Raw genomic sequence first — 25,160 nt, 5'->3', positions numbered from 1 at the left:
TTGTCCGTTGCTTCCAGAAATGTCCTTAAGAGTCTCTGAATCTTTTAATGACGTTGTGACCGCAGACGATGAAATTCCCAAATTCTGTGTAATTCTACATTGAGAAATGTTTTTTGTTTTTTTTATTGTTGCTCTATTTACCTGCGCAGTCCTTCAGAGTGCTGAACCCCTTCCCCATATTTATTTAATCATCCTCACTGGACGCTCATTTTAACCCAATGATGACCATCCGGTTGCCAATTAACAAAGGTAAATTTGCATCAGCAGTTTTCTTGGAACATTTCTCAACTTTTCCAGTCTGTTTTTTTTTTTTTTTGCCACTGTTTCAACATTTTTGAAAAATGTTTATTGGCATCAATTTAAAAATGGGCCTAAAAGTGTCACAACGTGCTTGGAAACGGGATTGTACGAAGCCCGAAGAAAAAATAGAATTAAGTAAAGTAGTATAAAGAGTAAGCTATAAAACGCTTACATGTTCAGAAAGTAAGGGAAAGCACAGAATGTACAATATAATAGCATATTAAGACTGAATCATTTTAGCAGAGACATGCAAAAGTAGTCCAGGATCTATATAGAGTGATGGCACTCAGCCTTAGCACCTCCTGTAGCAGCCGAAGCCAAGGACTTTCTGACAGCAAGCGTTGTACATTCTGACAGCTTCTGGCAAAGCAGGGAGCCTCAAGCACCGTGTGGGGAATCAGCTGGAAGGGCCGAGAGCCTGCTTCCATCTCTCATCTTAACATTCTTCCAACCACCTCTCCTCCATGACTGTTAAGCTCACGTACAACAAAGCTTCGGCAAGGTGAGAACCAAGGACTGTACTTGTTTACCTGCCATCCTTTATGTGCTGTGTTTTTGGCAGCAGGTCCTTATCGGTGAAGACAACACTCGGGTAGTGCCACAGATTTAGCTGCTTGTCTTGGACTCCACAAAGTATATTGGCAGCATCGTTCCAGGCTAGATTGTGAACCATGCTGCCTACAGGACAGACCACACATACAACAGTCACTTTAGATGCATTTGAGTCTCAACGCGGCTTTTCCGAGTGAGTTCCCTCCTCCCATCTCACCAGCTTTGCAGATTTTGGGTTCTCGTCCAAGATGGTGCACAGAGGTCACGTAAAGGTCTCGGTTCTTGTCTATCAGGGCGATCTTCCTTTCAGTGGATGGGCCACACTGGTCCAGAGCTACCTCCACTACCTCGAGCTACACGGAAATAATGGCGCACGCAAGTAAGTAGGTGAGAGGGAAGGAAGGTGATGTGATGGAGAGACGACAAAATATCAGTGACATAATGTGAAAGAGGAAGAAGCGTCAGCATGACACAACAGTCCAACTGTGTGCGTGCGTGTGTGTGTGTGTGTGTGAGAACGAGGGGGAATAGAGGGTGTGTCTGAACCAGTGTGTGAGTGATTGCTTGTGTTTTTGGCCACACCCAGCTTCAGTGCAGACTCCAAAGGCCTTCACTCCTTCTTGCCAGTCCCTCATGGATATGGGATAGTACATCTTTTACCAGGCAGACACGCTGAAGGCTACGCACCTCACATTCAGCACGTCCATTTACAAGAGATTTGCAAGCGTAGAAGACATTGATGCCAAAAACACACTACATACGCGGAATCATTTTCAGTTGCAATTGTTTCATTTGTATTATTATTTCGTCTTGAGAAAGCTCGTGCTTTTTTTAAATGGCCTTCTTTATAACTGATCAGTGTTTGAAGAGGTCTGTATGTGATACACAGACAGATACACACACTGCAAGTATGGACAGCAACATGGCATAGTATAAACTCTATTTAGCGAGTATTACTTGTAAGGTTTGGTCCCACGACAGTAAAAAATTAAATCAAATAGTAATATCGAAATCAGCATGATTGGAGACATCACTAGCAGAGTTGAAGTTACTGAGCTTTTAAGTCAAGTTTGACACTAATTTATACACAAATGACACATTTGATGACATTCTGACCCCAAAGTTTACATTTAAATTAGTTTACACTTTAAATTGCCCATGAAGGTTATATAGTCCTCTGCTAGTTTTGCAAGAAAGAAAGCAAACCAGTTTCCCTGTTCTAATTTCTGGTGTAGTCAGGAACTAACACTATGATAAAATGCCGCGACTATATTATGGATTGGAAAAAGAAAAAGCATCAGCAATTCTTTGTTATTGCAACGCATAAGGTCAGTACTCACCTTGTGTATTAAGGGTTTCCCATCACGAAGGGCTTTCCCAGTAAGGGCCTCAAAAAGAAAAATGGCTGATGAGGAGAAAGATGAACATAAAATAATAAAAACATGGACAATCCTATTTAAAGAGTTATCATGGGACCAGAGCTCTGCCCACCTTTTTCATCCGTCTTGTCCCGGATCGCAACGGTGTCATTACTAAGTGAGATGCTCTGCGCATTCAGGATGGTGGCTCTCATACCAGGGAACTTAGGTGAAGAAATAAACCGACCCTCATAGGAGAAAATATATAATCCAGCTCCATCCACCAGCAGAACAAGCCTGGATAGAGGAGAAAAGAAGATGCAATGGATGAGAGTCAAGGGTAATGTATATGTGACATGTAGAATGGAGGTGAACAAGAAGAGAGATGATATTAAATGATAGAGAACAAAAGGAGTTTATCATCTGACATTTGCAGCCCATATAAGCGTGTAATGCACATTAACGAAGCACCGACTCACTCTGTAGGACTCATCAAAGTCATCTGTGATTTCAGGATGGCCAGTAATCTATTTAACTCTATACTGAGTGTCAGGGTCACTGCAGTGGAGGTTTGCACAAGCACTACTCCATATTGATCTAGTTACCCCCCCAGTGGTTTCACTCACACTCTCATTACATGACAAGGTCTGGATGATACAGACGCGCATTTTCCCAACCACAGAGCAAAAGCACAAAGGCTTTCCTTTGGTTTTGTGCAGTTTTCTGACCTGTGGCCCGAAAAAAATAATCCAATGTGTAATTAATGTGTAATTCATAAAAAAAGAAAGTATAAAAAAAAAAAAAGTGGAAACTGTCATACCCCAAAAAAACAAAAACAAATCCCCCCCCTGACAACAAATCACCAATCATTCGCCAGGAATGGTGTGGAGTATTTTATTAATTTTATAAATCAACACAACTGACAAGTGCTAGTGTTGCAAACCTGCCAGAGAAAGACTTTCCACTGATGGCACAGGAGCAGCGAGCAGAGATCAGGGAAGATCTCACTTTAAAATTGCACTTCAAGACATGGGCTTTGGATTGGTTATACCCCCAGATAAAACTTGATTGGCTCCTGAAGTGCCGCAGGCCTGTCATTTGTCTTTTTTATATACATGATTTCTTTGGTGAAGCCTCAAACATGTCCTGTAACTACAGAAATGTTGCGATTACTTCAAGTGGTGGGGAAAAAGGCTTAAATGGGAAGGAGTTCCAAGTTTGTGACTTTTGATAAGACTTGATGCCAATGAGAGGAGGAGAGAGCTGGTTCATCATCATCGTCTCTCCGTTGTGATCTGAAGGCTGGAGAATTAGGACACCTGATAATCTCATAATAATCTTGCTGAATCGCTTGTGCTTCTGTCCGCCATAGGGAGTTACGATTGCCCACATTAGTTTGTGTTAACATTTAAAAATTGTTAATAGTTGCTATCAGGTTGGTGAACATTTCAGTTTGTTGTGATCACTGGTTCTCAGACAGTTTAAAGCCTTCACACTCTTTCTGAAACACACTGAAACTGGTCAGGTTGAGTACAGAGGTGTACGGTTTGGAACATGGCACTAAATTACTGTGTGTGGGTGCGTGTACGTGTGTGTGTGTGCGCGCGCGCTTGCTTGTTTGCCTGTTTGAAGAGGTCAGCGCAAAGTAATAGCGCTTGAGAGAAAGACTCACTTTCCTGCTTGCAAGATGAGACTCACTGTTCCTTCCTTCAGCTCAAAGATGATGGGAGTGTTCCAGTTTCTTGTACTGGCATGAATAAATAGAAAAATATGTGAAAACACAGGAAACTAATGACACAAGTGTTACAGCTGGTCTAACAAAGCACAGAAATACTAAATGGTTTCATAAAAATGAAAGACAACAAATCCAGAAATAGCAACGAAACCAGACAGATACTGAGCAAGGAAAAAAACAGACACATTGGACATTTTGAACAAACCTTTTGCTCATTCCTGTATACTGTTTTTGCCATTGTAAAACTGTGATAAATGTCAAACAATTCCTTGGCCTGGAGTTGTGTCTGGTACACAACGCATGATGTTTGATGAATTGGCAAAGAGGAAGGGTGAAAAATAGAGTGGGGAATAAAATTAGATGGGGAAGAGGAGTGCTTTTGGGTTCATGTGTACCCCAAGTGCACTAGCCATGAAGATCTTCGGCTTAGGGGTGCTGCATTAAATCGGCCATGTCCAGGATGTTCAAAAATAAAAATCAGGTGCCAAATTAACATACAGTTTTCCTGGAATCTGCATTTGAGCTGAATAGAGATCAGGCCCAAATAATAAAAATAAAACCCACGCTGATGTTTTTAAGGCCAGTGTGAATAAAGGAGGACCAGAAACAGGAGAAGACAAGCGAGGGAGCGGAATACTAACTTGTATATATAGCACTGGAGGGATGTGGCAACCACGAGGTGACCGTATGCCAGGGATGCTTTGATGACTCGATCCCTAAATTCCAATATGTCCACTGCATTGTTCGTCACGTTCCTCACCTGACAAAAAAGAAAGGGAGAGAGCTAAGAGAAGAAGGCCTCTTTCCCTCTAAGAGTTAAAAAGGAAAAGAAAAGCAGATGTGAATTTGGTTCAAATTATTGAACAGTCGTAAAATTCATTCTACTGTGCAAATACTTCTGAATATACACAGGAAACAGTACAATATGCCCAAGAATATGTAGGGCAACTGTGGTCGGAGAAAGGAGAGCCGCTTTACCGTTTTAAGTGTGCATGCAGTGGTTGCTATTCATTTTTTCACCTGCGTAGATAAATACCCTCCAGCTCTCTCTGAGAATGAATGAAAAGGCCTTTCGCAGCACCAGGTGAGAGGTGGGGTTATTTTCACAGCTTTACAAATCTTCCTCCTCTGCTCCCCCTGGCAAGCCAAATTTACATGCAACACAACCAGAAAAAAAAAAAAAAACATTCGACCGCAAGGTGGTAAATTTAGCGGGCTGATTCGCAAACCACTGGCAGATGTGCACTTTTAAAAAGCACTGTGAGGCGGAGAGGAGGAGGAGGGAGACAGAAAAACGCCTGCAAGGCTGAAAATAAATTGTTGATGACCTGACCGTTTAGTTTACACAAACTGCACTTGTTAAAAGATGTCTATGGCAAAGTAATGCATGCCTGTTGGCCCGCATACATGTTATTTCTTCTGCAAGTGTGCCTGTATGCGCACCCTTCTGAAAGTATACACGCGTGTGTATGTATATTTGGGTGTGTTAACCGCTTGTAAATGCTACCTTGTGGTTAGAAAGAGTTTAAACAGTAGAGGATGGTGGAGCGAGAAAGGCAACTTAGACAGGCTGCTCATTGTCACAGCAAAGCTGCACACTGGGAGAGTCCAACTTTAATACATGGATACAACCAGCGGCCATATAGTGAAGGCCCTGAAGCATTCGCTTTGGCACGTACCAAGCGAGCAACTGGTGCTTGATAATGCGCGTTGATTGACCACAATTCAATGAAATTATGAGAACAAAATTAATTGTGTGGAACAAACGTCAGTGCTCCAGTGTTCGTCACTGGAGTTTTGTTTAGTTGAGTGTACTGTTTACATTTTTTTTTTGGAGAAGGTTGGTTTGCTGTGGCGACCCCTCACAAGACAAGCCGAAAGTACATTAGTAGTATTACTGCTGTACTATTAACACTAGTACTATTACAACACCACTATTACTACTACAACTACTGCTATGAGTACTACTAATACTACTACCACTGCTATTACTACTACTTTTATGAGCACAACTACTACTACCGTTACAGAAACTACTACTACAATCTGCTGCTGCTATTACTACTACGAGTACTAGCATTGTCACTACTACCATTACTACTTCGCCTATTGCTACTAATGACTTACATGAGGCGTCGGGGTGCGAATAGTACTGTAGTATTAATTTGTACTGCTATACGACTGTAACTCTGGCTGGTTCTGTGAAAAATGGCTTTCTGTAAGGCTGCATAGGAGCAGCAACAGTGATGTCTGTGTGTCTCTCCATCTACCTGCATGGTCCTCCTCTTGGTAAGGGTGACCTCAAAGTTCTTCCATTCCCAGTGCTGCTCCACCACATGGGCAAAGATCACATGCCCGTTGCCACAGGCCCCCGCCAGCTGGGTGCCGTCTGCAGACCAGGCCAGGCTGAATATGCTACCTGTTTTGGGCTTCTCCAACGCATGGGACCACTGGGAATAGAGAAAGCAGTGGAGTTAAAGGCTGCGGAGACTTCTCTACAACCTTAAACCAATTAGCTCGGGAGCAGTTGAAGAACTAGAAACAATGAGCTGAGAGAAGTGATCCGAGGCACGAGTCGTGTACATGAGCGTGTGTGCACATCGTGTAACTGTACTAAGAAGACAAGGAGGGAGGGGGCAGTCAGTCAGTCTTTGAGCTGTGATGAACTGTGAGACACTGAAGTAGCGCTCAGCCCTGCCAAGTCCAGCACTCGTGCTCGTAAACATGCACTCTGCTATCCTCATCTATTAACGCAGGGGGGGCAGGGGGCAGGGGTACAGGGAGGAAACGGGAGGTTTTATATAGGAGGCCCCGGGACCAAGCCAAACGCTTATTAACAAGACTTCTCCCTTCTTTTTATAAGAAAAAATAAAACGACTCCAAAGGAAGCTCTGTCCAGAGATAAACAGATGTAAAGTCAGGGAACGTGTGCTGCAGACGGTCAGTCGTGGCGAGCTCAAAGATGTACAGCCGTTGAAGACAAGGGTACCATCTTCCACCATTTCCCTCAGGTTTCTCCTCTCTATATCTAGTCTTTGTTTTCCCCATTCTGACCCCCCCCCCCCCCCCCCCCCCCCGCTTACTGTCTTTTCACACTCCTCTCCCTTATGTGTTCTACAATGTTCACAAAAACAACAATGAACGCTCTTTGAATCGGTTCAGTGGAGTTGATAGAGTGTGAACACACCAGCTGTTAAACATTGTTCCAATTTGTTTCCCACTCTAATCTGCTCCTGAAGTAAGACAAGTACAAATGTTGGCTTTGCGCTGCCTGTAACGGAGAGGGTGAGTGGTGAAGTTCGGAGAAAAGGTCTCAGTGTTTTTGTTGCCTCATTCTCGTACAGCATCGCCGGGATGTGAGATGTGGCCAACAGGCTGCAGGTTGAATTATACTCCCTCTCTTGTTCCCTTTGCACATAGCTCAGCTGGTTTGGGTCAGCACCATCCATGCAAGTGTCAAATCAAGATCAAAATAGTGATGGGGGAAGAAAATATCAATGTGGACATGAAAAGATCTACTCAACTGGGATCAGCTACTTTGTAACTTCTTTTCCTTCCTTTCACCTTCGTTTTAAACCACTTCATGCTTCCTAGCTTATAAATTAGCCTTTATTCATAGACATGCCTCCTCTTAAACGGCATTAACAATCTTTAGTCTATAAATGGGCAAGGCAGCCGGGTCAAGTCTGGACAACAATAAGAGAGCACGGCCGTTCTTCTGTTAAAATCTGTAGATGGCCCACCCTGCAATAAAGCATCCCAAAAAGGAAAAAGCAGAGGGGTGGGATGGAGGAAGGAGGGAGGGATGGATGGATGTATGGAGGGTCAGAGATGCAGATCAATGTATACACCAGACCGTAATGAAGCAGGACACATGATATCAGGCCAAGAAGCACTGCTGGATCCATGCTTACCTAATGCTTTTAACACATTGAACCATTTGAATCCCTTTTAGCCTGCCAGAAGGCCAGCAAGCAAGAATGAGGGCGTGCATGTGGGAAGCAGGGGTTGTCTTTATGTGCATGAAGAACTTGTAACCATACATGTCTATGTGCATGCAGGTTGTCTTTGTGCGAGCGACAGATACTGTAGATGCAATAAAGAAAATGTACACGATGGCATGCTGATGATAGAAGTAGACGGGGCATTTCCTTCCTTTCCTTTGTGTTCAGTGTCTATTTTATGTGTGTGTGTGTGAGAGAGACACACACACACACACATAGAAACATTTCCTATAGATGTCCTCAGATGAAAGAACTAGGAGAAACCTAAAATGTCCATGTTTATTTTTCCAGAATCCCTGCATCTCTCACTCTCTGAGCCAACTTTCATCCATTCCAAGACTCTTTCTTGGTGACAGTTTAAGATGTTCTAATGAGAAACCTCAAGAAAATGGTCAGGAAAGCCAGATAAAGTGTCAACAACAAAAAAGAACTGAAACCTATCTTCCATAAAGCGTGTCCATGGGGATGCCTATCAAAATCTTGAGTTAGGTACCACCTAGTCCAGCCCATGCAATTTGAGAATATAATCCAACATTTAATTGTGAGTCTTAATAAATACACAAAAAATAAAAATGGTGCGTCTTTCGGAATGAAGAGGTGGAGCAGAAGAGGAGTGAGGTCGGAAGCGAAGAAGAAATGGAGGAGATGGTAAAAGCAGATAAAAGTTGAGGGAGGTGAAAGTAGATTTGACAACTGCTTTTATTGCAGCCAAAAGTAGGGTCAAGGTAAAGAAAACTGAACTGGATATCATGCAGGAAAATGGAGAGGTCAGAAAAGATGCAGAAACAGTGCATGAAGTCCAAAATGAAGATTTAGGATTAACAGGTTGGATGTCGAAGGTGGGTGTGGACCTTCATCTCCTGTAGCAGGAGTCCACTCTCTGGTCACCGAACCCCCGTCTGTCCACAATGGGCAGCTTTGTGGCCAGAGAGAAGGTGGCAGACATGACGTATAGTTCTCAGCTGAGCTCTGGGGGAGAGACTGAGGGGGGCAGGGGGGCTCTCAAATGCACAATGAGCGTATACACACAGCTATGTACATACAGCAGCGATGCATGGCTGTGCGTGTCAGGCTAGGTAGACACTACAGTGCAGGTAGAAACACGCATGACTACACACGTTACTCGTGTCAAAGACGTGGCAGGAGAACGAGGCCGGCAGCCAGTCGCGATGATCACTTTGAGAATCAAGCTAAACATCCCACACACATGCATCCTGTGTGTGATGACGTGTGTGTGTTAATATGACTCAGATACACAGACGTTAGTTGCACGCAGGTGACAAACCAGCAGAGTGTGACACTAGAATAAAATGACCTGATGGGATGCCGTGGTGCCGTGCTGAATAACTTGAAGATACTGGTCTGCCATCCATCCCCATATTTAGAAAGAGAGTGTTCCCAACGGGATCTCTTCTTGTTTCAGGTTCGGAACAATCGTGCGATGATCCACAGACCACAACACGCGCCCGAACACACCCCATACCTACAGTCCTGCATATGACAAAGTTGCAGACTCACAACTAATCACAACTGCAAAAAAAAGTAACTAGTAATCTGAGTGCAAAGCCTCTTTCGAGTGTCTGGAAGGAGTGTACTTGCTCTCCTCCTCCTTCTTCTCCTCCTCCCTTCCTCCACTCTCCAGTTCTCGACATATGTTTACCATTACGACTGGCAGGTGTTGTGGGCCTACCCCTTCTCTATATTGTTGCCCTATAGCTGCAGCCAACATGAGGAGGCCTGCGAAGAGGTTATGTTAGCGCAAAGGCAAGAACGTCCTTAGTCTGAGAAGCCTTAAAATACTGCAGTACAACGCAGCCTCTGCCACAATGTGCTCCTCTCTACAGATACGTCAAACGCTGCCTTTTGTCTGACCTTAATTTACCAAATAATTACAAAATATACTCTACATGTGCCTGAATTCTTTATGGATGATAATGCCTAAGTGGTGTGGGAAGCGGTCAACCATGAAAAATGATCACCGTCCATCGTGAGAGAGAGGATGCGGATCACCGATGATCCCGTGCACCTTGAAAGCCGAGGTGGTGTGAGCATAAAGTTGAGATGGATCTTTATCGAAGCCGAGGAAGAATAATGCGACGCCTGAAACAGCTCCCTGACCGTCATGCCGCAGGCTGAGGGGGGTGGTTTGAGGGCGGAGGTGGAGCTTGAGCCAGTGAAAGGGTTAAAGACACATGTCTGGACTAATGGCTCCCAGCGGAGCTATCTGCCGATTCAGCACCATTACTTCACAAGCATTAAATATGTCTGCCATGACTGCTGCCCCCCCCCCCCCCCCGAGCCCTAACCCAAGTCAACATCATGCGAATCAGAGAGGGTATTCTAAGTGTTTCTAGCCCCTGATACTCCTGTCACACTGTATTATTGGCTCAACCTTCCTGATGACGATACTGCTCAAATCATTCGGTTAATGCTGCTGCTCCAACAAATCTATTAATTGCCAAAGTATCGTTGCCTTTGCTGTTGTGTATTTGCTTGTTGGCACATTTTTAATGTTTCGATGCTTCAGAAAAAGCCTTCGTTGCTGTGGCAACAGCACCGGTGCGTCTCATTGTTACATATCAGTTCGTCACTGTCCTACTGGGATCCAGTCGAGTGCAGGGTTAACAGTCTTACATAAATCAGAACAGATGGCAGACTTTGCGAAGCCAGCTGGCTTCAGTTTGCCTGTATGTCTGCGCAGGACAGGACCTGGCAGCGCAGGTACAGAGTGTAAATCCCTGCGCGTAATAAACACAACACACATGTTTGAGTGTAACGGACACTTGACACACAGGCAAGTATCTGGCTGTAAACAGACAAAGGGCTGTGCAGGTATGAAAATGCTGACGCGAATATATTCTTCAAAACAAGATCCATTCAGGGAGATGAAAAATTGAGGGTGAAGCTGTGAAAAGTGAGAGTGAAACTAAAAGCAAAAACCTTTGTTTAGAGAGAGGAGGAGGAGGGATTCTGGATGAGAGTTCGGTAATCTCTCTACTGATTAGGAGGCCTTGTAAATGTCAATCTGCACTGACCTATCCATGGGAGATGTGGTTGACAACTGGGATGAAGCAAACCGGACCCACGTACGTCAATGTGCGGTCGAGGGCTGGTTTCTAGGAGAGAAATGATCTGAATCTCCACAGACATTCGAGATGCGACGTAAAGCAAACCACCTGTAAATGCACGTTTAATTATCAAGTGCAAGTTTACACAATGAGCCGTGTTTGATGTCCTACACTGGGACAGTTAACTCTATGTTTTCATTTATGTAATTTGCTGTGATATGTATGTACCAATTATATACTAGGTACTAGGCTTTATAACATTGAGATGATTTTCTTTCCCTGGTCTGCTGTCCAACAAACTATTTGAGGTCCACTTACTCCACACCAAAACACTAAAGATTTAGTTAAAACACAAGCCCATTTCTAAACATAGGTCAGTTAAAGGAGCATTCCTGCTCTCCGTATTGAAATACCACTTCGCTTGGATAAAGAAATATCGACATTGGGCCAGGGCGCATGGAGAGTGGCACCGGTTGGAGATTTGGCAGTGTGGGGGGAAACGGAGAGGTGCGGGGGAGTGAGGGGGGGGGGGGCACGACAAACTGGAAGATAGCAAGAGGGAGAAGGAAAAGGGGGGAGAGGGAGAGAGTAATGATCCACACATGGTTTCATGCTGGAACCTCAGCATGGTAACTATAGACATATGCTGGGGCCTCCTGGGACTCATCAGCAGGACACAGCTGTGAGCTGGGCAGCAGAATTCTATTAGCACAAACTATGCACACACACATGCACGTACACACATATATATTTGAAATTTGATTGTGTATTGGCATGCTGCAAACAGCACAACACATGAGCCCCCCAATGGAGCTAATTTTACGTTGATGGCTGTTCTACTGGCTTCCACGCAGGTTGAAGGACTTGAAAAAAGGTTTGCCAATAAGCTGTCGACTTTCTCCGGGATCCCAGGAGACAAAGAGTTTATTCAATGACAATGGCGAGCAGGACTCTAAACAGCTCCTCAATGTGCTATATAATACCTTAAATTTTATAATTCATTCATAATGGGAAAATCACATGACTGGTTGCATCCTAGACGCACCGGTACAAACATACAAGTGGAAATAAGTGCTTGGATTGGCATATTCAATAACAAATCCATCACTTCATTGTTGAGGAAAAACGTGTGACAAATTATACTAAAAGAAGCCAGTCAATAAATTAGGCGACGTCATTGCGAAGCTTCATTATGATCTCTGTGAACGCCAGCAGAAAAGAGGGAGGAACCCTGCGGCACAGCCAAAATGAAAGCCTTTCAAATCATCCTTTTGGAGACTTTGGTCCAGCGCCACCAGGCCAGCCCTGGACCTCAACAACAGCTGTTAATGAACTCTGGGTTGGCAGTAAAGTCATATCCCAGCTACACACACACACACATGCTTTTGCTTATTTGTGTGCATCACTAAAGTTCTTTATTTGCTCCTTTCATCAGTTTGCCGCATCCTCACGCCTACTTCAAGTTCATCCCACTTTTTTCTGCGCTACGGTGACATGTTTGTATAGCGAGTGGAGATAGTGATTTAGTGCTGCTAAGAATGATGACTCTGCCAGAAGGGCTGGCGAGGCACCGTCTTACTGTCAGACACTTACTCCAAGCCTCTGGGGAAGAGAAGGATGGAGGGGTGGAGAGGTAAAGAGGAAAAAAAAGGGAGAGCGAAGGGAGCTGACAGAGAGGGAGAACGTTGAGGGAAAGGGAAACCGCTATCTTTTATGGAGACTAATCCTCAAAGCCTTACTAGGCCAACTTTACAGGATATATTGGAGAGTTCCACGTGGCTCCGCCCCATACCCCTCCAACTGTTCTGTTTTCAGCTTTTTTCGTGCTCCACTCCTTTCTGGTTTCCAACAAGACGAGCCTTTAGGCGAACTCAAGAGGGGTGTAAAAGTATTACCTTTTACTCTGGCCAAACTTTACTTACCCAGGCGGCGGGTCACATACGCACACTCGTTTACACAACCTCTAAAAAATTGGGATCAATCATCATAGGACGGACTTTAGTGTATGTCGTGTCAGAAGCCAGTAAAAAAATATTTTATCCTCACATTGTGGGAGGGAAAACTTCAAGTAACTACTTCATCTTTACATGCGCTGGAACGGACTCAGCAACATTATTCCTATGAAAACACGAGCGAAAATGGTGGAGCAGAGCTCTGAAGGACATTAGAGACCCCAGCTGCCCTTTTAAGTCTCTTTCTAGCAGTTCACAGTGTGCAGAGGGAGCAAACGCACAACAGCCAAAGTGGAAGAGTGCAGAAAGCAAAAAATAGCTTGCAAACGCACAGATTTGTAAGGGGAGGGAGGCTTAAAGTAAGAGCGAGGAAGGGGTGGGAGGGAGAGCGAAAGGCAGAGAGAGAGGGGGGAGAGCGAGCGAGAGAGACCCTCCCCAGTTGCCTTGGGAGAAAACTGCTCTAGTGCTGACTCAGGAGTCTCTTTGTTAGATAATGCCTCTCTCCCTCTCCCTCTCTCGCTCTGTGACCCAACCACAGTTTAACGTTCTCTTTTCTCAAACAGTTTTCAAACCTTTTCTCATCTGAACACACTCATCCTTTGTCCGATTTATGCCAATCATTTCACGTCAACCTAATCTTAGTCTCTCCTGTGCACCCCCTGCTGTATTTTTCCACAATTTATCCTCTCAGCTATAGTGTGTGTGTGTGTATCTCTCCTACGCCTGCAGCCTTATGAACTACACCCCAGTTAAACTTCCCTGTTTATGTGTTGAAAGTAGATAAAGGCGTGAAGTCTAATAAATCCTGTGTTGTTACTTTTGTTTTGTTTTCATGTTCCACTGCCAAGGGTTGGTGATCAGAACCAAAACTGTGGGTCGTTTTATTCTCTTTGCAATATTCAAATGGAGGCTGGCCAGTGATTGGCAGCAAACTGCCAGTGCTGGCTCAGGTACACAGTCTGTCTTCCCAGTGACAGAGGGGTAAAACTATTGGTGGGGCTCATTGAAATGACAGGGAGGCTTGAGGTCTGGCAAGTAGGAAGAAGGTGGCAAGCTGTAGTGTAAAGAATGAGAGTCCACAACTAAGAATAGAATTAAAAAAAAACAGCACAAGAACACTGGCAGGCCAACCGTCAAGGGTGCTAGCCTCTCAGAGAAAACAATGGTTGGCATCTATAAGGATAGTAGACAAAGATCCTACAGAGAATGAGGCAGCACATTAAAGAGGCAAGGGAGGAGAAAGAAATAGGAATAGAGAAAGGAGCCATGGTGAATCCAGTTGGACATGGACCCATTCCCAGTGTGGTGATGCTGATCAAGGACCCCCCCCCCCCCCCGAAGTCTCCAAGAAAAAAGGGATGTAAAAAAAAAAAAAAACATTTAGGAGGAGTGTCTAACCAGCAGGAAAGAAGAAAGACATTTAAACTTAAAAATGTGAGAATTCCCTCTTTACAAAGACGTTTTTCTTGTATCTTGCAGGATGGAAAATAACAGTTCAATCTCCACCTTGGGTTATTTTTCAATTGCTGTGTCTGAAAGAAGAGGTATCATCTTGAAGTAGATAACAACGTTGTTAAACGTTTACAGAAGAAATGAGCCATGATTTGTGGTACAAATCACATATATTAATCTCATCATGCGTCTGTGGCAAAGTATCGCCTACAAAAGGGAGAACAGGAGGAAGGTAAGTGGAGAGGAGCGTGAAATAGATGGAGATGTACACCGACTGAACCAGGAACCTCAGTCACATCTTCAGAAAGACTTGGTTCAAACTAACCAGAAGGAGGGAGGAGTACATTAAGTCCTGGGTCCGAGTCTACTTCCTGATCAACGCTGCTGCTCAGCCAGTAAAATGCATCTTATCAAGAGAGATAATGGTGCTACTTTAGTGCGCTATCCCCGTCCTAGAAATCCGAGGCACTTAAAGGAGAAATCAGAAAGCCTTTATTATCTCGTGGCTAATGCATCTGTAAAAACTTACTTTGGCATTTTAGCAATTAAGGCTTTCATTCCATCTTTACAGAAGAGGCTTTACATACCTCCATACTGACTAGTCAGTAGGACCAGGCAGACAGCTTCCATCCTCACTGCTCGATAACATTCCAGTAAGTCAGCTCCAATTAAAAAAGACTCCCACAAAGAAAACTGGGCTGGATGTATACACCGAAAAGTTCACTAATACTCCATCCTTGAATCAGTAGCACCACTTTGCTCCTTTTTCAATACCTGAATTTTAGTTTGGCAAATTATCTTTAGATGACCATTGTTTGGAATTTTGCATGACCACACAGAACTAGAATTATAAGGTGTTTTAAGATGTGTAAAATCTGAGTTTTGTTTTTTTTATTCTATTTGATGAACATGATCAGTAATAATGTGAATATTGCAGCCATTTTGTACTTGTGCTTTCATGGTTGAGTTTTTACTGATACATGGTTAGGAGATAAAGTCCTTGCAACCCACTTGCTTCAGACTTGTTCACCATTGGTGCTCATTCATTTGAAATACGGCCAGACTAGTAAATGTTGACCTGGGTCAAATTTTGCCACGGTGCAATCTGAAATAATCTGGCACGGTGCTGCCTTATTATTTATTGTTTTAACCGACTTCTATTTGACTATGAATGCCTGCTAAGGTTTCAATGAGCACAAAGCCAAAAATAAAAGGCTAAATAATGAAATCTGGCTTCGAAGCAAAGTTAAAGTCCTCCCGATTCTAAGATCCGGCCCTGCTTATGCGACAGTAATCAAAACGCCGAACCTCTAAAAAGCGTCTCCAGACAATATCCTACAGTTTAGAATATTTTCTCTTCATTAGACAAATCTGCTCAGAGAAAACTGAATACTGTGCAGGAATTACATTAGCTAAACCAAGCATCTATTATATTTATTTATGTCAGCATGGGTGTACAGTGAATAGAGAGGGGGGAAAAGCACAGCGACGGCAAAGGGGGGGTGGCAGAGAAACTGAAGTGAGCGGGTGCTTGCCTGGCACAATGAGTCCTACTTGTTAGCCAGTGACGGTGTCAGGGATCGTGACAGGGTCCAGACGCTAGACACCAGCTGCAGCGCCTCGTAAATAGACTGCTGTCTCGCAGGCACATTTGCACGGCAATGGATGCACACACACAGACACGCAGGCATGTGGGCACATGCATATTATGGCAGGCACACAGACAGACACTGACTTATTGTCTCTCCCAAATCTTGTAAAAAAGGGACAGTGAACCTCTTTGTGTGTCGCGTCCTGTTAATGTTCCTGTGTGGAGAAAATGTACTCGACACAAAAACTCGGAAGACAGGAAAATTGTAACTAATATAACCAAATGTTTTAATAACAACATAATCTGTTCATTAACAATAATATGTTGATGTTCAGTGGAAAGGCCGACCTTTATTTTCAGCTTATGTCTGGGGTCTGTTGGAACTGCGTGCTCTCCCAACACTTTGGCCTTGATGCACATTTAGTATGCGTCTCAGTGTCTCGACAGTACGTCTCCCTACTCCCTCCACAGGGATGGAGGACAGTGACAAACAAAATGTACCCCGGTGGAGGAAAAAGGAAAAGAGTTGGAGAGAGTTGAGAGTTCAGGTTGAGAGGCGATCCAAGCTGGACGGGGGGAGTGGAAGGGGTTAAATGTGCGGGGCGGATCCTGCTGAGCCAGCAGCAATATGTTGGAGTGCAAGGTTTCATTGTAGCAGATACAGAATGAAACCCCTTCCCATTAGTCACGCTAGTAACCCAAAAGACTTGTAGTGCGGTTTAACCCTTACTATGCTGCTCCCAAAGCGAAATGTGACTGTGTCATGAGGGCAGAGATGTTTATCCTCTGATTTAATGCATGAAAAGAACACGTGTAAATTCACATGACACGAATCAAATGGAGGGACTTTTTGTTTTGTTTTTCTGAGCTCCCCCCCCCGCCCCCCCTATCCTCTTTTTCAGAAAGCCTCCTACACCATACAGCACAAACTGTCTCTGAGGGCTGAGGGAGGAGAAGGCAAGCATATGCTTCCTTCAGCTTCAGCAAGGCAGAACCATAATCATCATAATTATCATCATCATCATCATCATCATCATCACACTGCCTTTACCAAGACATCACACCAGAGCTAAGTAAGTCGCGCAAAGAGATTTTCCCAGATTGCCTCTCTTTTGTTTAAAATTCATAAATTGTGTTAATGTACCCTCCCTGAAATGCACAACACCCTCCTTATTCCTTTTAGAGAATACATATGTGTTGGTACAGTCCTCCCTCCGGTCCATTTGTTTTAGTGCTACAGAAAGCCATTTGATTCTAATGAAATCAAAATGGAGCATGAAATGTCCGATGATTGCCTGTCTGAAACAATAATACACTGACATCTCTCGGTAAACTCAAAGAGGACCGGGAAACAAGTAATATTGTTGCTGGCCTGACATTCATCAGAATACGTGCTTTTATTTATTTATTACCAATGTCCTTCTTTTATTTCCCCTCATCGCAATTCCTTCTACCGTCAGCTCCAGGTAACAAGGACGAGTGGCATGTAGCCAAACGCGGCCTAGAGATAATTAATATACAGGGGGTCGTCGACTTACGACCTATGCCACTCGCGACTTTACGACCGCACTTGCCTGTTGTTGTTTTGTTTGTTTGACGAGGTGTTTTTACGACATACCGGAAAGTGAGTGAGCAGATCGAGTGTGCGACCGTTTCTGCGGTCTCACCCACAATGTCGACCAAAAGGAAATTGTCTCTTTCTACGCCAATATTTTTCGACGCAGCATAATATACTTACCGGTATAGTCATTTAACATGGGCCGACTTACGACCGAGTCGGCATAAGACAAAACCCTCGGAACCAATTGTTGTTGCAAGTCGACGACCCCCTGAATAGACTAGAAAATCAGTCAGAGAGCGCAGACCTCCACCAAGCAGCTCATTCCCCTGTAGTTAGATTTACACCATCCACATCAGGCAGAATGTTAACGATATTTTTATTTGGATATGGGTAAACTCCTACTAAGATATTCCTTTGGACGTACATGTACACGTATTTTATATCATCAGAAAGGGGGGAGAAGAAATATTGTGCATATTTTCAGACTTCCATATAAAAGATATTCACACTCTCACCTCTGCTCAGTTAGCCAATCACAGCATGAAGAAAATGTGAATTTCAAACTGTAAAAAGAAATTTCACAACATAACTGCTCCTCTCATGTGGCCCTAAAAGGTGTGGGGGGAGGTGGGGGGTTCCAAAATTAAGCTATCAGACGTGCTATATTTTGTCAGGTTTATGCTCAAGCGCCCTGCCGTTTGTCCTTCCTGCTCTGACACTGGCTTCACTTGCTGACATCCCATTCTAGTGGTTATTTCACATTCTGCTGGAGGAGTCATGACAGAACACAACAAATACAAAAATGATGATGTTTTTTCTTACTCCGGTCTTGTCGCACAGTCGCAAGCTGTTGAAGGAGCCCACGGAGAACACTTCTCCATCCGGAGCCCAGGACAGAGAGGTAATCGGGTAGTCGCACAGAGATGACGAGGAAAGCAGATGGCCGAAGCCGTTCCATACCTGTTAAGGCAACACATGATCTGAAACATAACACACCCTCAAATGTGTGAAATGATAATAAAACACAACTCACCTTATATTTGCAGTCTTCTGCACCTGACAGTATGAGGTCATTGACCGAATTCCAGTCCACCCTCAGAATAATTCCATCATGAGCCTTCCACTAGAGAGAGACAGAGGAAAGAGAGCAGGCTATGGATCCAACCCAAGACTTACAATCTCTGTAACGGGAGTTGCTGGAGCCTATCCTAGCTTGCCACGGGCAAAGGCAGGGCACACCCCGACTAAAACGTAGGCAAAGCCTTCAAGTGATGCAGATATTCTTTGTGTGTCTCTCTGTGGTGATTAATTTGTGCGTAAACAACCGGCTTTAGACAAGAATGCCACAGAGAGTACGCTGGGTGCATCCTTCTATTGACGAACAGGAACTCTTTCTGTCTTTCATGGTGCAAAATAGCCAAAGAGAACGCTGGGCCAGAAAAACACGTTCAGACCAGCTAGCCACTCTGCAAAGTTCAGCTCGTTCGTCGACACCTCTACCTTCGAAAGACGAGTCTTGGCCTTGGCTTTGCTATCTGATTTAAGTTAAATCAAAGTCAAGAGGCGATTTAAGGAAACACTTTTTCGCTTAAAAACTCCAAAAACCAACCCCCTCCAGCCTTGCTAATGAGTGTCAATACAAGATAGCTGACAAACACGAACAGACAAATTTGTAGAGGTGAGGCTGAACTGGACTAACGGCTTCCCTGGCAGGCTGACAGACATCATGTGACTACGCAGCCTCAATGTGACTGGATACTCATTCCATTATTATTTATTTATTTATTTTTGCAAAGGGATGCCAAGTTGACCTGCTCTAGGATGTGACGGTCTACAGTGAGAGTGGAGAGGCGCTGTTTTACTCATCAAAAAATAATCAGTAAGTAATGGGGAAGAGATATGAAGCAAGGGGGTTACAGTATACGCTGACCATTGAGACTATTGCTGCACTGGCCTCAAGCAGGTTCTACTTGATGACGCTGGATGTGTGTGTGTGTGTGTGTGTGAGTGTGTGGTAATAGTCAAGAGAGAGCAAAGTGTTGAAAAGACACACATTAAACCCTCCACTGTTTATGCAAGGGACCTAAGCTCTATTTGGCCTCAAGAAGAATAATAAACAAATGTATACATGGGCAAGAAAAATAATCAAGCTGCTCAGCGCTGCAATTCCTTAATGGAAGAACACTCGAAGACATAGAGAGAGATCTACTGCATATTTATTCCTTTTGCTTAACCTTTGTCCAGGAACACAAATCGTGAACTTCTAAGAAATACACATTTATTAAAAGAATAAGGGCCTCGTGCTCAGAATCTTCAAGCAAGCTTAAATAATATTGTACAACATATTGACAACGGACAAGAAAATCTCCATCAGACACTCCAGAGGCAGCAAAGCACATAATCAAAGCAGCTGGAAAAATAGAAAATGATCATAAAAGAAGTTAAAACACCAATATAAACATAAGGTTTATTATTCCACATCACGATATGTACTCATATTATTGGAATAAGACTTTCCTTCTTCGTCACACAACTGGACCACCAATTTTTTTCTTTACGCATTCATTTTCTCCATTAAAAAAATGAATGAGTTTCTTTTTTTGGCTTGTTTTGCATTATTGCCATCAACATTTTTGTAGCCATCGTTCAACGAAGGAGTGGAGTCGGGAAAGATATTCTACACCTCTATCCTGAATGAGAATCAAAGGACATGCTCTAAAGCTTAACCTGCTTTATTGCCTATTTTTCTCTAAATGGGAGCATAATTTACAAAAGGATTGGAAAGCGGTTTCCAAAAAGAAATCCTGAAGGTATCTGTTAAACTGATATTTTAGGCTACATTGAGACGAAGCATTCTTCAAAGTAGACTACAGAAAATAAAGTTACTACGGCCTGCTATGGAATGTAATCGCCCGATTTCAAGCTCCATATATATGACTCGGCACAAAAACTGGTTTAAGATACAATGCCACTATTCAGGAGAGAACAGATGACGATAAGTAATGAGGGTACCTAAGAGTTTAGAAAATATGAATCACATGCAACATTTAGTTATATAGCATTATCTGCATGTCATCCATCAATGCTACCTCTGAATCGCTGCGAAAGAGTGAGTTGCCGGGTGATGATGTTATTTTTATATTAGATAATAAATTAATATTTGTACACAAGATAGGGCACTTGTAAATTGGGCGTACCTGTATGACTTTGGCGCTAGGTTGCAGCGGCTTGATGACAAGCTGTCTTCCTGACGTGTAGAGGATTCTGTCCGAGTCTGGACCCCAGGCCACAGAATAGACAGCAGACCCTTGAAGATATGCACAAACATAGGAATCTAACTTTGACAGGATTCAGTACTGAAAAGATGCAAATTAAACTTGAGCATGAATGGATATGTGTGAGCGCTTATGTGTATGGATAAGGGAAACCGTTCATCTGCGGCTACATGGAGGGTAATGGGCCTGACATTTAACCCCAATGCGGTCGCATGTGTTTCCAAACAATTGCAAATTGATCAAATTATCTAAACCTTAAAAAAAAGTGACGACAGGTTTGGGGGTAAATTGCTCTCTCTTCCCTCTCGCTCACTCGCCTCCAATCTCATCCGCGGTTTTCTTAAAATGGATCATAGTATACAGGAAGAACAGCCTGCTGCCATTGGGTATTTATGGGATTGTGGGCTCTGAAGAGAAACAAGGCCTGCACTCAAATGAGCGGCACGTGTAGGATCGTGCGTTGCACGACTATTACATGCAGGTGTTCAATAAATCTGAGGGTCTGCTGAGCAGCCCACCAACCAGACGCTCGTACTTAAACAGTCAGCTTAAAAAAAAACTTTCCCCTAATGCTGGATCTGAACTGCTGTTCCTACACCAGGTTTTCCACAACATCTGTTATTCAGCCATCCATTTCCCCAGAGGCAAACTTTCTGTCACGTTACTAAAATGAAATGTTTAGGACATAACGGCACAATGAATTACTTAATGAGTAACAGATCAGTAATAATAAAACGCCACATAGACAAAGCGTTGAAACAAAGGCGGTTTAAGAACACATAGAACTGATTCATGGTTGTACAATTACACAATAGACCAAACATATACAAAGAAGAAACACAGGCTCGAACAATTTGTCATGGAGAGAGAAAAAAAAAAAAAAAAACACATTCAGCATTGACTGTCATTGAAAATTATCTAGCATTAACAGCAAATATAGATTGAAAGTTGAAATGCATGTAGGTACAAGCCTTCTTTTTAAGATGAATGCTTTAACACCAAGCACCTTGCATGTGCAGTTCTAAATCTTACTCTTACAGTGAAACCACAGTGAGGGTTAGTTAGGCTTATTACCAGCTTGCCTTAATATACAGGCCTGGTCATACGTTTCCTTACCATGATGGAATAGTTGATAAGCTTCTATGTGTACGTAAAATACAGATTTTTCATGCTAAAAAGTTGATTTAGGACATAGAGGCTTTAATGTGGTAAGTTAGAAGGAGGATCTGTTTACTTGTGTGAGTGAAAACAGTCTTAAAGAGAGACAACATTCTGTGGTCTTCTCTAAAATTAGCTACAGTCGCTATCTCAGATATCAAAATGATAGGGCGTTGTTTTTCTTTCTACAGGAAATCATATCTGACCAACTGTGCATAACTCACTGGCATGCAGAGAATACACTAAAGTGATTCAATAGGAAAATGTTCCATTATGTAAACTCCCTGAATTATAATGTTCCTTAGATAAAGCCGATTACATTTTCTAGCTACAACGTTCCTTTCAGTGAATTAAATCCTGAACTGATCCTAACCTTTCACCTCCACGATTAAAAATCAGCACCTTTTATTATGACAACACATGTTTGTCTAAAAGACAAGCGCTGCTTTCATGTTTGATTCTGTGATCGCAAAGGAAATGTTTGGTTGAGCTGTAATATAAAATTATTGATTGGAGTTCCACAAATACATCAGACATTTACATAGCTTGCATTCAAACAAAGAAAGGGCCTTTAGCTTTACCTTGGCTGGCTAGCGTTGAACGTAGCATCCCACTTTTTGACCAGATCTTGATTTGTCCATCTTCTCCAGCTGAGTGATTAGAAATAAATATTAAAAAAAAAATAAATAAAAATCAAACTTTTGAAAAAGAAAAATCATATTAGGTTGCTTAAGCAACTTTGTGTAAAAAGATGTCAATGAAAATGTGTATGTCTTTGTAATTTTTACCTGTAACAAGAGCAGTCCCATCATGGTTCCATCTGCCAGCTAAAACAGCTCCTTTGTGTGCTTCAACACTCTTCTCAATGCGGCCCAGCTTCGAGACAAGGTGGAACTTTCCTGTGATTAGTAACAATCGTTTTGTTTTTTCTGTTATTTCTGGTAGCTTTAAAATGTCTGTTTTTGATTGTTCCAAAATGATGCTACAGCAGATAATTGTTCTAAGACATACAGCCGAAATGAATGATTCGCCCAAAAAAACATTTGAATACAATATTTGTATTATATATGTACTCAATCAAAAAGTCCATATTTAGCAGGGTGCATGAAATTCCTTCGTGTACCGATATGTTTTGTTTTTTGCAGGTATCAATATGTTATCATGACGAGAGGTGGCAAATGATATACATTCTATACTCAAGTAGAAGCACAGGTGAAAGCAGGAGCATTTAATCAACTTTTCACAAGTAAATTAAAGAAACAGCCTCTGAAATGAACATGAAGTAAAAGCATAAAACAGTAGCCGCTTGAAAGACATTGAAATTGTTCACTTTCTGCTCACCAGAGAAAATCGTTGCTTCATTCTGTGGGTATTTTTGTGCAAGGCTATGCTACAATTAGGATTATGACCAAACAAAATCCATTATCTTAAAGGACCCAATTAAGACAAGTGCAAAGACAGACAGCGACAGTGAATTGTGATAATTATTATTTCTAATTATTTTTAGAGCAAGTACAGTTTGACTGCATAAATGTCAAACTGGTGAAGAAGCTAGTTCTCCTTTAAAACAAAAACGCCCAAGCTGTCGCCTTATGCTTTTATTGATCCAGCAGGATCCTATCATGGCACTCACTATGAAAAAATGGGCTGAGGAAAAAACAAGCAGTCCAGAAAGGAAAAAGATACATCGTTATCAGTTTTTAGTTTTAGTTCATATGAATTGAGTTTACCAATGGATATTACTGTCCTACATCAACATAAGGAATCGTATCTCATTTTATTTTCAATAACTGTAAAGATGTACTGATCTATTTCCTCTTTGGGTGAATTTAAGAGGCAGAGCCCTGTAACCCACTGACCAAATTACAGAATAAGAATAAATAACTTGCCATCAGTGCTCGTAAGAACAAAGATCTCATTCTGGTTCTGGTTCTTGCCACCAATGGTTTTGGGGAAAAAATGTAGGTCAATGGGGTAAATGTCTTCTGGCAATTTGATAACTGGCGTTGTCTCGGTAGTCAGCAGGTTCCATTTGAGGATCTGGTGATCCTCACTGCAAGAGAACAACTCATCTGCCGTGGTCCACCAGACACAGCTTACAAGTTCGTTATGTGCTGAATTATTAAGGACAACTATCAAAGCAAGTAATTGAAGCAGCTGATTCTATATACGGCACAGACAATGTGTTATTAGGTCATCAACATAAATAAAGATATGTTTGGGTTCCTGCAGCAGCGAGGTTTTCAGTCTCATGATGAAGGATTACGCCGATTATTCCTGAAAGACCAAGAAACACACACTTATTTCTCAGCGACCGTCATATTAAAGCGTCTCACAACACGTAAATAACAAAGCAACACGTAACATTAAACAATGCAAGGAGGCACAACTATTAATCCTACCTCTGCCCAGTAAACAAGACGAGACAGCGGGCATGCTCCGGTCACTGCAAGGAAGAAAGCAACAACTGATTACAGTTGCTAAGTTACCTGCCACGTTACATTAGGTAACGTGAATCCTTCGCATTCCCTCGAGTCGCGCCTGTGTCGTGCTAACAATATCTTTGTTTTCTGGTTAAAGCAGACAATCGTCCTGTCGTTTTAGAATACATCATGGCCAAAACACCAACGTGTGCTTGTTATTGCACAGCAAAGAATACCGGAATAGCCGCAAACGTTACAGAACAACCCTATCCACTTCTCATACGTTCGTCGCTAACTTTATCAATGCTACTTTATTTATGGTAGCCATTTAATTCGGGTAATCGCTGACGTCACGTCACTTGAAACCCCAGCTATCGCGAGAGTTGCAAGCTTCCTTGACGGATATTTCGAATTAACACATTAAATATTAGGCTTTGGATTTGACTGTAATATGAAATAATTAATAATATGAGGAATTATTTCTACTTAATTTATTTGATCACATTTTTTGTTTTACGAGTAGGGTTTGTTTTAGAGCGAGGTGGGGTTGGCTTCGTCCCCTTTTTTGAATTTCTTTTTTTTTTCCTTGCCCTTTGAACGTTCCATGGTGCTTTGCGTCAGTTTGTAACGAATTTGGTTCGACAGCACAGTTTAGGCGCCATTTACAAGTTAGAGTTTTCAAACTGGAGAGGTGCTGGGAATGCCACGGAGATCAATTTTGTGGATTATAT

At 42.7% G+C, this 25,160-nt stretch overlaps 1 protein-coding gene across 1 annotated transcript in view; it reads right to left on the bottom strand.

Annotated features, from left to right (window-relative positions):
* Positions 1-24,259, bottom strand: part of ift80 (intraflagellar transport 80 homolog (Chlamydomonas)) — a 28,846-nt gene extending 4,587 nt beyond the window's left edge. The window contains exons 1-14 of the mRNA XM_068745421.1: positions 24,223-24,259; positions 23,896-24,117; positions 22,795-22,905; positions 22,588-22,656; positions 20,771-20,880; positions 18,607-18,696; positions 18,396-18,533; positions 6,216-6,395; positions 4,587-4,705; positions 3,883-3,957; positions 2,344-2,507; positions 2,193-2,257; positions 1,070-1,205; positions 831-978 (exon numbers count right to left, since the gene is read on the bottom strand). Coding sequence (XP_068601522.1) covers positions 831-978; positions 1,070-1,205; positions 2,193-2,257; positions 2,344-2,507; positions 3,883-3,957; positions 4,587-4,705; positions 6,216-6,395; positions 18,396-18,533; positions 18,607-18,696; positions 20,771-20,880; positions 22,588-22,656; positions 22,795-22,905; positions 23,896-24,117; positions 24,223-24,259 — 1,664 coding nt within the window. The remainder of the gene's footprint in view (positions 1-830; positions 979-1,069; positions 1,206-2,192; positions 2,258-2,343; positions 2,508-3,882; positions 3,958-4,586; positions 4,706-6,215; positions 6,396-18,395; positions 18,534-18,606; positions 18,697-20,770; positions 20,881-22,587; positions 22,657-22,794; positions 22,906-23,895; positions 24,118-24,222) is intronic.
* Positions 24,260-25,160: the final 901 nt, after the last annotated feature.

Source organism: Brachionichthys hirsutus, chromosome 11, assembly GCF_040956055.1.
Source record: "Brachionichthys hirsutus isolate HB-005 chromosome 11, CSIRO-AGI_Bhir_v1, whole genome shotgun sequence".
In the NCBI taxonomy this organism is placed as follows: Eukaryota; Metazoa; Chordata; class Actinopteri; order Lophiiformes; family Brachionichthyidae; genus Brachionichthys; species Brachionichthys hirsutus.
The sequence above is the reverse complement of the archived record's forward strand: the minus strand, read 5'-3'. Positions and strand labels throughout refer to the sequence as shown.